The sequence below is a fragment of the Chiloscyllium plagiosum genome, chromosome 1 (genome assembly GCF_004010195.1).
Source record: "Chiloscyllium plagiosum isolate BGI_BamShark_2017 chromosome 1, ASM401019v2, whole genome shotgun sequence".
In the NCBI taxonomy this organism is placed as follows: Eukaryota; Metazoa; Chordata; class Chondrichthyes; order Orectolobiformes; family Hemiscylliidae; genus Chiloscyllium; species Chiloscyllium plagiosum.
Window position 1 is genome coordinate 121,894,390 of NC_057710.1, and position 12,192 is coordinate 121,906,581.

A 12,192-nucleotide genomic window follows, 5' to 3' on the forward strand; every position below is an offset into this window, starting at 1 on the left:
ATAGAGCTCTCAAAGATAGTGGAATCAAGGGTTATGGAGATAAGGCAGGAACAGGATACTGATTAGGAATGATCAGCCATGATCATGTTGAATGGCGGTGCAGGCTCGAAGGGCTGAATGGCCTACTCCTGCACCTATTGTCTATTGAAGTTGGGGACAATAGCGTCAGTGGGCTGAAGTGAGTTGGAGGTGGGAGTTAGTATATTTATTTTATATTTTTACATTTATTTTAAAACTGGTTTCCTTTACAGATAAGATTTCAGGAATGTACAGCATTGCAGGGTACTTACAGGATCAAACTTACTGAGGAGTAAAGTCATGCAAAATGTAACTTTTGCAGACCAGAATACGACAATCTGATTTACTTAACACTGACTTTTTTATTACACTCTCCAGGGATACAACAATAATAATTACATGAGGAATTACTGTACTGCACCAGCATGTACAAAACAGATTGCTAAATCATCCAAAAATTTATTTTAATCAAAAGTGTACCTCTACAAATACCTTAAACAAGCCACAGAAAACAATTCACAAGTGATCGTCACTTGTGTTGTGGCTTTACAGGATATCAGTGAGGCCACTTTTAAAATACTGCGTACAATTCATAGGAAGCATATTGTTAAACTGGAGCAAGTGCAGAAAAGATTTACAATGATGTTGGCAGGACTGGAGCATTTGAGTTACAGGGAGATACCGAATTGGCTAGGGTTATTTTCCCTGGAGCATCGGAGAATGAATGGTGACCTTATAGAGGTATGTAAAATCATGACGGGCATGGATGAGGTAATAGACAACATTGTTTTCCGAGAGTGGGGCAGGTCCAAAATTAGATGGCATAAGTTTAAGGTGAGAGGGGAAAGATTTAAAAAGGACCTGAGGTGTAGTTTTTTCAGGCAGAGGGTGGTGCATGTATGGAATAAGTGGCCAGAGGAAGTGGAGGTGGCTGGTACAATTAAAACATTTAAAAGGCATTGGTTAGGTACATGAATAGGAAGGATTTCGAGGTATGTGGGCCAAAAGCTGGTAAACGGAAATGTCTGAGATGTCTGGTTGGTGTGGTCCAGTTGGACTAAAGGGTCTGTTTTCCATGCAGTATGACTCCATGACTATTATTTGTGTGCAAGTGTACATGGTTGACGGGGTGCCACTGTTTAAGAAAAGTTGTAAGAACAAACCAGGGAATTATAGACCAGTGAGCCTCACCTTGATGGTGGGCAAGTTGTTGGAGGGAATCCTGAGGGACAGGATGCACATGTATTTTGAAAGGCAAGGACTGATTAGGGATAGTCAACATGGCTTTGTGCATGGGAAATAATGTCTCACAAACTTGATTGAGTTTTTTGAAGAAGTAACAAAGAGGATTGATGAGGGCAGAGCAGAGGATGTGATCTATATGGACTTCAGTAAGGCGTTCGACAACGTACCCCATGGGAGACTGGTTAACAAGGTTAGATCTCAGGATACAGGAATACAGGAAGAACTGGCCATTTAGGCACAGAACTGGCTCAAAGGTAGAAGACAGAGGGTGGTGGTGGTGGAGGGTTGTTTTTCAGACTGGAGGCCTGTGACTAATGGAGTGCTACAAGGATCGGTGCTGGGACCAATACGTTTTATCATTTATATAAATGATTTGGGTGTGAGCATAAGAGGTACAGTTAGTAAGTTTGCAGATGACACCGCTCCTTGAAAGTGGAGTCGCAGGTAGATAGGATAGTGAAGAAATAATTTGGTATGCTTTCCTTTATTGGTCAGAGTATTGAGTACAGGAGTTGGGAGGTCATGTTGCAGCTGTACAGGACATTGGTTAGGCCACTGTTGGAATACTGCGTGCAATTCTGGTCTCCTTCCTGTCGGAAAGATGTTGTGAAACTTGAAAGGGTTCAGAAAAGATTTCCAAGGATGTTGCTAGTGCTGGTGGATTTGAGCTACAGGGAAAGGTTGAATAGGCTAGGGCAGTTTTCCTTGGAGCGTCGGAGGCTGAGGGGTGACCTTATAGAGGTTTATAAAATCATGAGAGGCATAGATTGGATAAATAGACAAAGTCTCTTCCGTGAGGTGGGCCAGTCCAGAACTAGAGGGTATAGCTTTAGGGTGATAGGGGAAAGATATAAGAGAGACCGAAGGGGCAACTTCTTCACGCAGAGGGTGGTACATGTATGAAATGAGCTGCCAGAGGAAGTGGTGGAGGCTGGTACAATTGCAACATTTAAAAAGCATTTGGATAGGTATATGAATAGGAAGGGTTTGGAGGGATATGGGCTGGGTGCTGGCAGGTGGGACTAGATTGAGTTGGGATATCTGGTTGACGTGGACAAGGTGGACTGAAGGGTCTGTTTCCATGCCGCACATCTGTAAGACTCTACAAATGTGTGATTATTTCCATTTGTTCACATAGCTCTGTCCGAGTGGTCAATACAACCACAGGGAATCGCCTAATCTTTGAACTAAAAGATATTTTGGAAATTTGGTCGTTGGACAGTTTGAATAGTTATTAAAAATTGCAGACTTTAGTTTTGTGAAAGAAAACACAAACTTTTTAAACAGATATACATTAGGTTACAATCTAGAAAAGGCAATTTAAACTGAATTTATTCACTTATAGAGTCTTATCATCATGTATAAACAATTTACCTTTCTTAATACGTCCATCAGCTTCAGCTGCTCCTCCTGGTATAATGCCTTTCACATAAATCCCACCATGTCTCACACTTGTGTTAATACCACCCTAGAGAAAAAGACTGCATATTCATATGATGCAAGGTACCCCCAGACAGTGACTAACCTATGAGAATATTGCAAAACATTATTTTGTTTTACAAAGCATGACCTTATAGTTTGTTGGTACCAAAAGCAGAATTATGAGGAAAATCACAAGAGACCATAGGTTAGTGCAGTGGGCAGATAGGACTCTCAGTTACTGCAGAAAATTGTGAATTTGTGCAATTTGGGAAAACAATAGCAATATTCACTAAAACACTAAAAGCATTTAATAGAGGTATATTCAGAGATTGAAGTCTACAAAAACAAAGATTTTGAAAGGTGGGAGTGAAGACTAAAAGTTCTATCTCGAAAGAGAAATTGTACATTGACTTTCTTCATGGGGGGTGTCATAAAATATATGATCAAGCAACTCATATTGTACATTGACAAGAAATTCCTCAGGCCTTAATTGGAGTACAGCTCCAGCTTAATCATCTCTTCATAGGCAGGATATCAGAGTCATAGAAATTGTACACTTAAAAGGCAATAAAATCAGATTAGATATTACAGTTATGGCTGGTTCATTGGTTTGTTTATGTTCCCACTGTATCAGAGAAACTTTAAGAAAGGAAATAAAATTAGGCAATGGTTTGAAAGGTTCATTTACAATTGTAATCTCATCCTATGGGCTGGTATGTTTTCTGGCTGTTATTTTATAATAGATCGTAAGATAACTGAGGAATCTTGCTGCAGTAGGCCTTTCAAGTCTGCAGCTTGCACTACTGTTCCTGCCTGAAATCACTGGCAATATCAGAGACAGCATAACTGTGCTAACGGTGTGACCAGGCAACAATAAAACCCATTTCACACCAAGGGTCAGTCCATTGACACCTGTTCAGGTTGAGCACGTCTTGGGTATCTCTGTCCAGCCAATGCCCAGGCAACAGAAGGCCATGGAAAATCAGCTAGTGCAAGTTTCCAATGGATTTGTAAAGTAAATGAAATGACAGATATTTCTGATGCTTTTGCATATGATTCTGTTATCCTGTCATTTCTGAAATTTATCATATTGAATCTAAACTTAAATACTTTAATATTAATATTTCATAGAGAAAGAGAGTGTTGAAAACCTTGCCAAACAGTACCGTGACACTAATGCCCAAGCTGTTCTCTATTTTTGACAACTCCACTTCAAAAATATCTCCCGGCTTTAGCAAAGTGCTTTGTTTAGCTTCAGGAAAAGCTCTTCTTTTCACCTTATCTGCTACAGAATCCTATATGTGAACAAATCAAAATTAGTGTATAAAGCAATACTGAAAGTACAATGAGATTTGATCTGTGTTTATGAACTGTCCAGCGTACTGTTTCAGTTCAGGGATATTATTTCTCCAATATTTTGAAACATACCCTTATAAATATTTAAACCCCCTCCTGACAATGCATAACAAAGTTAAAGCTTCAATTTTACAGACTGTGCAATACTAAATTTCTACAACTGTATAGTAATGTCATTCTTTCTAATGATTATTTTTAAAAAAATGCATACCTAATATAAAAAATAGTGCTGCAGAAATGTTCTTGTTGCAAAATCAAAGCAACCATTCGTTATCTAATCCACTGCTGACCAAAACCCTCTCAAATTATATGAGACACTATTACATGATGGGATCTAGAGAGAAGGGAGTTGTGTGGCCAAAATTAAAAGGGTCAGCAAGTGAGTCAGAACACTTTAAGGCACAAGGAAGTTTGGCACAGTTGGATTGCATTTATTTTAATGAAAGGAGAGGGCAGCACAGTGGTTAGCACTGCTGCTACATAGCGCCAGGGACTCGGGTTCAATTCCAGCCGCAGGCGACTCTCTGTGTGGAGTTTGCATATTCTCCCTGTGTCTGTGTGGGTTTCCTCTGGGTGCTCCGGTTTCCTCCCACAATTGAAAAACGTGCAGGTTAGGTGAATTGGCCATGCTAAAATTGCTCACGGTGTTCAGGGATTTGTAGATTAGGCACATTAGTCAGGGTAAATGTAGAGTAACGGGGAATGGGTTTGGGTGGGATAATCTTTGAAGGGTCGGTGTGGACTTGTTTGGCCGAAGGGCCTGATTCTACACTGTAAGGATTCTATAAGTCTGATGAACAAGACAAAGATGAGGACACAAACTAAATCATAGGGTTGTGATGTCATTGTTGTCACCGAGACATGGTTGAGAGAAGGGCAGGATTGCTAGAAGCTCAATATTCTAGGCTATAGGGTCTCAGGGGAGACAGGGAAGGAGGTAAGAGAAGAGGGTGTGTTGCAATATTGGTCACAGAATCAACTACAGGAGTAAGGAGGGATGACATCTTCAAAAGTTCCTCAAATACATGCAAACTTTAAAAACCAAAAATGAGTAATCACATTGTTGGGAGAGACTTAAGGGGCTTATGGTTCAAAAAGAAATAAATGAGCAGATGTGTAGGCAAATGTCAGAGAAGTATAAAAGTAACTGGACGGTGATAGTGGGGGATTTCAGATCCCCAACATTAACTGGGGAAGTTAAAGTGTGAAAGGTGCAGAAGGATGGAATTCTTGAAATGCATCTAGGAGAGTTTTTAAAGCAAAAGAGCAGATGGCCCTGGATTTAATTTTAGGTAATGAAGCCAGGCAAGCGGTTGAAGCGTCAGTGGGGGGCATTTTGCAAAGCATAAGCATAGCTCCATTAGATTCAAGATTGTTATGGAAAAGAGCAAGGATGGGCATGAAATCAAAAGAACTAAACAGGGGAAAGGCCAATTTAAAAAAAGATCAGATACGATTTAGCCACAGTGGACGGCAAACAGACACGTTTAGCTAAATCAGTATCAGAGCTGTAGGACACATTAAAGATGGAAATATGGAGAATACAGGGCCAACGTGGTTCTAATAAAGATAAAGGGTGGGGCCAACAAATCCAGTGAATCCTGGATCTAGAGGAATAGACAGGATTGGATAAAGAAAGAAAGGAGGGCTTATGGCAGTTATCAAGAGCTCAAAACAGTAGAAACCCAATCGGTGTACAGAATGTGTAAGGGAGAACTTAAAATAGAAATTGGGAGAGCAAAAAAAGGGGGCATGAAAGGATAGTAGGAAGCAAAATAAAGTTATTATTCAAGTACACTAATTACAAGGGCCATAGATACAGTAGACAGGAAGACTTTTTCCCCTTGATGGAGGGATCAAAGCCATGGGGGCATAAATTTAAGGAAAGGTGCAGAACGTTTAGTGGAACTGTGAGGGTGATGGGAATCTAGAACCCACTGCCTGTGAGGATGGTAGAGACAGAAATCCACATAACATTTGAATAGATGTGCACTTGCAATGTGAAGACACACAAGGCTATGAGCCAAATAAGATCAGAAACAATAGGACAGCTTTTAGTTCAGGATGGCTGATGGAGCTAGTATTGAGAACCATTGTGATTGGAAATAAAGATATAATGAAAATTTTAATGTACATTATAACCAAAGAAAATCAAACAGGAAATTAACTTAAAAGAAAAATCTGTTGCTACAACTAGGATGGACAGAAATGTTTGCAATATGCTGTTTGCATACTGACACAATGAGATATTGGGGCAGGTGGGGACTGCTGGGAAAAAGGCAAACTGACCAAAGATGAGAAAAATCATATTCACCTTTTTTGAACTTTGTTGCTCTTGACTGCTAGAATAGGTTGCTTCATCCATGTCAGAGTCACCTCGGTCCGAGCAATCTGTCTCTTTAGGTGTTTCGACATTAGTACTGTTTAACGGCCTTGCACTGTCCAAAACATTTTGAATCATGTCCTGCCTCAAATCCGTTAGTGCAGAGACCTCTTCATAATCAGTACGTTGTGGTGTTCTAGAGGTAGTTCGATTTCTGTAAAAACCATGTACTTGGCTTTGTGAAAGCCCTGCACTTTCAGTTCTAGAGTCCTGGGAGCTCGTACTTCCTCTTCGTTTCTCCTCAGGTGGAACAGAAGTTCTTACAGGAAGAGTTCTATGATGACCGGATGATCCATTATGCTCTTCTGAAGATGACACTTCTTCATAGTCCCGCCTTCCTAAATTCCGACAAGGGCTTCTAGATTTGTTCCTTGTTCCTTTTTCCGTTCAGAGGAGATGCATGTGAATAAAATAAAGTCACACTGTTTGAAGTATCAAACTATAATCCTATGAAATCAGTTTCACAACTGTCACTGTTACAAATTTAAAACATAAACAGTGTAGGCTCTTTCCTCATTATGTGTAAATAGGAGGCTCAGCAACCCTGTTTGATCAGACAAGGCAAATTTTTGCTATTTAAAATCAGCTGGATATTGTGAAGTCAGCTAGAGCAATATGTATTGACCACTTTGCTGTCCTACTCAAATACCAAAATATCAAGCCCATCTTTTCTTTCTGTGAAATAGTGTTGAACTTCAGAGTTGGTCATCATGTCTGTGGAGATGAGTTCATACATAAAACAGAAAATACTGAAGATACTCAGCAAATCTGGCAGAATCAGTGCAATGAGAAACAGAGTCCAGTACGACTCGCCCTCAGAACTGAAATATTGATAGGTTGTGTGAATGGGCAAAAGCTTGGCAGAGGAAGTTCAAAAGAGGAAAGTGCGAGAGTATAAACATTGATAGGAAATGTTAAAAGGCAGACTATTATTTAAATAGAGAAAGACTCCAAAAATGTGCAGCACAAAATGGATCCAGGTTTTCTTTTGCGTGAAACACAAAGTTAGTGTGGAGGAGCAGCAAATTAATTAAGGTGGCAAAACAATTTTTGCCTTTACGGCTAGAGGCTTCGAGTTTAAAACTGGGGAAATCTTACGGCAATGGCATAAGGTATTGGTAAGGTCACACCTGGAGTACTGGCATACAGTCATGGTCCCCAGATTCAAGAAAGGATGGATTAGCATTGAAGGCTGCTCAAGATAGATTCACTGGACTGCATTCCTGGGTTGTAGGAGTTTGTTGATCAAGAATACTGATCAATTGCAGCAGCAGGAGCGGTGAGAGTGCGGACCAGGGGGCAGCCGGGAAGGTAAGTTTCCCTATTTTAGAATTACCTCGTGATTAGACGGAGCGAAAGCTCAACGGGTGTAGGCATGGACACGAGGATTGCTGGGCACGTGAACTGCTATTATCGAGCTATGTCTAAACCAGAGACATTACAGCGCGTAGTGTCTCCCATCTATCCTCCTCCTCTAACCAAACAAAAAAGACCATATGTGGAGAGTTGGTAAGGTACGGCTTTTTTTTTCATTTATTCAACCTCTCTTGGCAATTTAGAGCAGAGGAGATGGAGGCTATGGCAGTTACATGCTCCTCTTGCAGAATATGGGAGGTAAGGGTCACCACTGACTTCACTTGCGAGAAGTGCACCCAACTCCAGCTCCTCACAGATCGCATTGGGGAACTGGAGCTGGATGAACTTCGGATCATTCGTGAGGCTGAGGGGATGATAGAGAGGAGTTGGAGAAAGGTAGTCACACCTAAGTTACAAGATAAAGTTGGCTGGGTGACCATCAGGAGAGAGAAAGGGATTAGCAGACAGTACAGGGAGCCCCCATGGCCGTTTCCCTCAATAATAAGTATACCATTTTGGATATTATTGGGGGATGGGGGTGCGAGGGAGGACGCACCAGTGGAAAGCCACAGCAGCCAAGTTTTGGGCATGGAGTCTGGTGCTGTGGCTTGGAAGGGAAGAGAGGAGAATAGGAGAGTGATAGGGATAGGAGATTCTCACCGTGGGCAGTATGGTGGCTCAGTGGTTAGCACTGCACCAGGACCTGGGTTCGATTCCAGCCTCAGGTGACTGTTTGAAGTTTGTATATTCTTCCCGTGTCTGCGTGGGTGTCCTTCAGGTGCTCCAGTTTCCTCCCACAATCCAAAGATGTGCAGGTTAGGTGAATTGGCCATGCTAAATTGCTCAGTTTTCAGTGATGTGTAGGTTAGGTGCATTAGTCAGGGGTAAATGTAGAGTAATAGGATAGGGGAATGGGTCTGGATAGGTTACTCTTCAGTGGGTTGGTGTGGACCTGTTGGGTCTAATGGCATGTTTCCACACTGAAGGGAATTCTATCAGATCCAATCATGAGAGGAACAGACAGGAGATTCTATGTTCGCGAGCGAGACTCCCAGATGGTATTTTACCTCCTGGGTGCCAGGGTCAGGGATGTTTCAAATCAAGTCTGCAGGATTCTTAAGGGGGATTGAGAGCAGCCAGATGTCATGGTACACATTGGTACCAATAACATAGGTAGGGAAAGGGAGGAGGACCTGAAAAGAGAACAAAGGGAGTTAGGTTGGAAGCTAGAAGGACGAACAGGGTAGTTATCTCAAGATTGCTACCGGTACCATGGGCTAATGTTTCTAGGAATAGACAGCAAGTGCAGATGACCACATGGTTCAGGGACGGTGTAAGAGGGAGGGCTTCGGATACATGGATCATTGGGATACCTTTTGGGCAAAATGGGACTTGTACAAGAAGGATAGGTTGCACCTGAACTGGAGGGGCACCAATATCCTGGGCAGAACGGTTGCTAGAGCTCTTTGGGAGGGTTTACATTAGATTGGTGGGGGTGGGGGAGTGGAATCAGAGCTACAGATCAGATGATGGAGTAGGTAGTGAACAGCCAGATACAGCGTGCAGAGAGTCTGTGAGGAGAGATAGGGCAAAGGTGCAGCCAGTGTGATGGATTGAAGTGTGTCTATTTTAATGCAAGAAGTATCAGAAATAAGGGTGACAAACTTACAGCATGGATCAGTACTTGGAAATATGATGTTGTGGCCATTATGGAGACATGGATATGACAGAGGCAGGAATGTTTGTTTGGGGTCAGGGGGGCAGAGATTAAAAGATTTGGGAGAATGGCATTGCTAATCAGGGATAGTATCACAGCTGTAGAAAGGGAGATCTTCGAAAACAGTTTGTCTACAGAGTTAGTATGGGTGGAAGTCAGAACAGGAAATGAGCAGTCACTTTATTGGGAGTTTTCTATAGACCCCAACGCCCCACAATCCCGCCCAGTAGCAACAGATACGAAGGAGCAGATTGGGAGGCAGATTTTGGAAAGGTGCAGAAGTAACAGGGTATTGTCACGGGTGACTTTATCCTCCCTAATATTGATTGGAACCTCCTTAGTTCAAATAGTTTGGATGGAGCAGTTTTTATCAGGTGTGTCCAGGAAGGGTTCCTGACTTAATATGTAGATAGGCCAGCCAGAGGGGAGGCCATATTGGATTTGGTGCTTGGCAATGAATCATGCCAGGTGTCAGATCTCTCGGTGGGAGAGCATCTCAATGATAGTGATCATAACTGCATGACCTTTACCATGCTCATGGAGAAGGATAGGAGCAGACTGTATGGAGAAGTATTTAATTGGGGGAGGGGGATTACAATGCTACTGGATCGGAACAGAGATGCCTAAATTGGGAATAATTGTTCTCAGGGAATGCACGACAGAAAAGTGGAGGTTGTTTAGGAAGCACTTGCTGATAGTGCTGGACAGGTTTTTCCCACTGAGACAAGGAAGGGACGATAGATTGAAAGAACCTTGGGTGACAAGGGATGTGGAACATCTAGTCAAGAGGAAGAAGGAAGCTTACTCAAAGTTGAGGAGGCAAGGATCAGACAGAGCTTTAGAGGGTTACAAGGTAGCCAGGAAGGAACTAAAGAATGGCCTTAGGAGAGCGAGACGGGGGCATGAAAAAGCTTTAGCGGGTAGGATTAAGGCAAACCCCAAGGCATTCTACACTTATGTGAGGAACAAGAGGATGGCCAGAGTATGGGTAGGGTCAATCAGGGATAGTGGAGGGAACTTGCGCCTGGAGTCGGAGGAGGTAGGGGAGGTTCTTAATGCATACTTTGCTTCAGTAATCACTACTGAGAGGGATCTTGACATTTGAGGACAGCATGAAACAGATTGATGTTAAGAAGGGGGATGTGCTGAAAATTTTGAAAAACATAAGGATAGATAACTCCCCTTGGCAGATGCGTTACTACAGAAAGCGGGGAAGAGATTGCTGCATCTTTAGTGATGATCTTTGCATTCTCACTGTCCACTGGAGTAGTGCCAGATGATTGGAGGGTGGCAAATGTTAGTCCCTTGTTCAAGAAAAAGAATAAGGATATTCCTGGGAATTACAGACCAGTCAGTCTTCTGTCTGTGTGAGCAAAGTAATGGAGAGGATTCTGAGAGACAGGACTTATGATTACTTGGAAAACCATAGTTTGATTAGAGATAGTCAGCATGGCTTTGTGAAAGGCAGGTCATGCCTCACAAGCCTTAGTGAATTCTTTGAAGATGTGACAAAACACATCGATAAAGGTAGAGCAGTGGATGTGGTGTACACAGATTTTAGCAAGGCATTTGATAAGGTTCCCCATGGTAGGCTTATTCAGAAAGTAAGAAGGCATAGGAATCAGGGAAATCTGGCTATCTGAATACAGAACTAGCTCGCCCACAGAAGAAAGAGGGTAGATGGGCAGTAATCAGCCTGGAGCTTGATGACTAGCGTGTTCTGCAGGGATCGGTTTTGGGACCTCTGATCTTTGTGATTTTTATAAATGACTTGGATGAGGAAGTGGAAAGGTGGGTGAGTAAGTTTTCCAATAACAAGAAGATTGATGGAGTTATGGACAGTGTGGACAGCTGTTGTAGGTTGCAGCGGGACATTGACAGGACGTAGAATTGGGCTGATAAGTGGCAGATGCAGTTCAACCTGGAAAACTGTGAAGTGATTCACTTTGGAAGGCAGAATACAGAGTTAAAGGCTCGATTGTTGGCAGCATGGGGGAACAGAAGGATCTTGAGGTCCATGTCCATAGATTCCTCAAAAGATGCCACCCAAGTTGATAAGGTTGTTAAAAATGCATCTGGCTTTCATTAGCAGGGGGATTAAGTTCAAGAGCCGCAAGGTTACGCTGTACCTCTATGGAGACCTGGTTAGACCACACTTGGTATATTGTGTTCAGTTCTGGTCGCCTCATTATAAGAAAAATGTGGAAGTTTTAGAGAGAGTGTGTAGGAAATTTACTCGGATGCTGCCTGGACCAGAGGACATATCTTACGAAGGTTGATGGAGCTCGGGCTTTTCTCATTGGAGCGAAGAAGGATGAGAGATAACTTAATAGAGGTGTACAAGATGATGAGAGATATAGACAGAGTGGATAGCCAGAGACCTTTTCCCATAGCGGAAATGTCTATCACAAAGGGGCATAATTTTAAGGTGATTGGGGCAAGGTTTAGGGGAGATATCAGAGGTAGGTTCTTTACACAGAGACTGGTAGGTGAGTGGAATGCACTGCCAGTAGTGGTAGTAGAGTCAGATACATTAGGGACATTTAAGCAACTCTTGGATAGGCACATGGAAGATAGTAAAATGAAGGGTAGGTAGGTTAGTCTGATCTTAGAGTAGGAAAACAGGTCAATAGACATTAGCTGAAAATGTGTTGCTGGAAAAGCGCAGCATGTCAGGCAGCATCCAAGGAACAGG

General features: G+C 42.4%; 1 protein-coding gene across 5 annotated transcripts in view; it reads right to left on the minus strand.

Moving 5' to 3' along the window:
- The window catches only part of ptpn13 (protein tyrosine phosphatase non-receptor type 13), a 263,474-nt gene that overhangs the window by 107,896 nt on the left and 143,386 nt on the right, over window positions 1-12,192 (minus strand). For 3 of the 5 annotated variants that reach the window (XM_043695937.1, XM_043695946.1, XM_043695917.1), the window contains 3 exons: window positions 6,356-6,801; window positions 3,837-3,980; window positions 2,638-2,731 (listed from right to left, as the gene is read on the minus strand). In XM_043695937.1, the coding sequence (XP_043551872.1) occupies window positions 2,638-2,731; window positions 3,837-3,980; window positions 6,356-6,801 (684 nt within the window). The remainder of the gene's footprint in view (window positions 1-2,637; window positions 2,732-3,836; window positions 3,981-6,355; window positions 6,802-12,192) is intronic. The other 2 variants (XM_043695955.1, XM_043695928.1) reach the window with 1 other exon arrangement.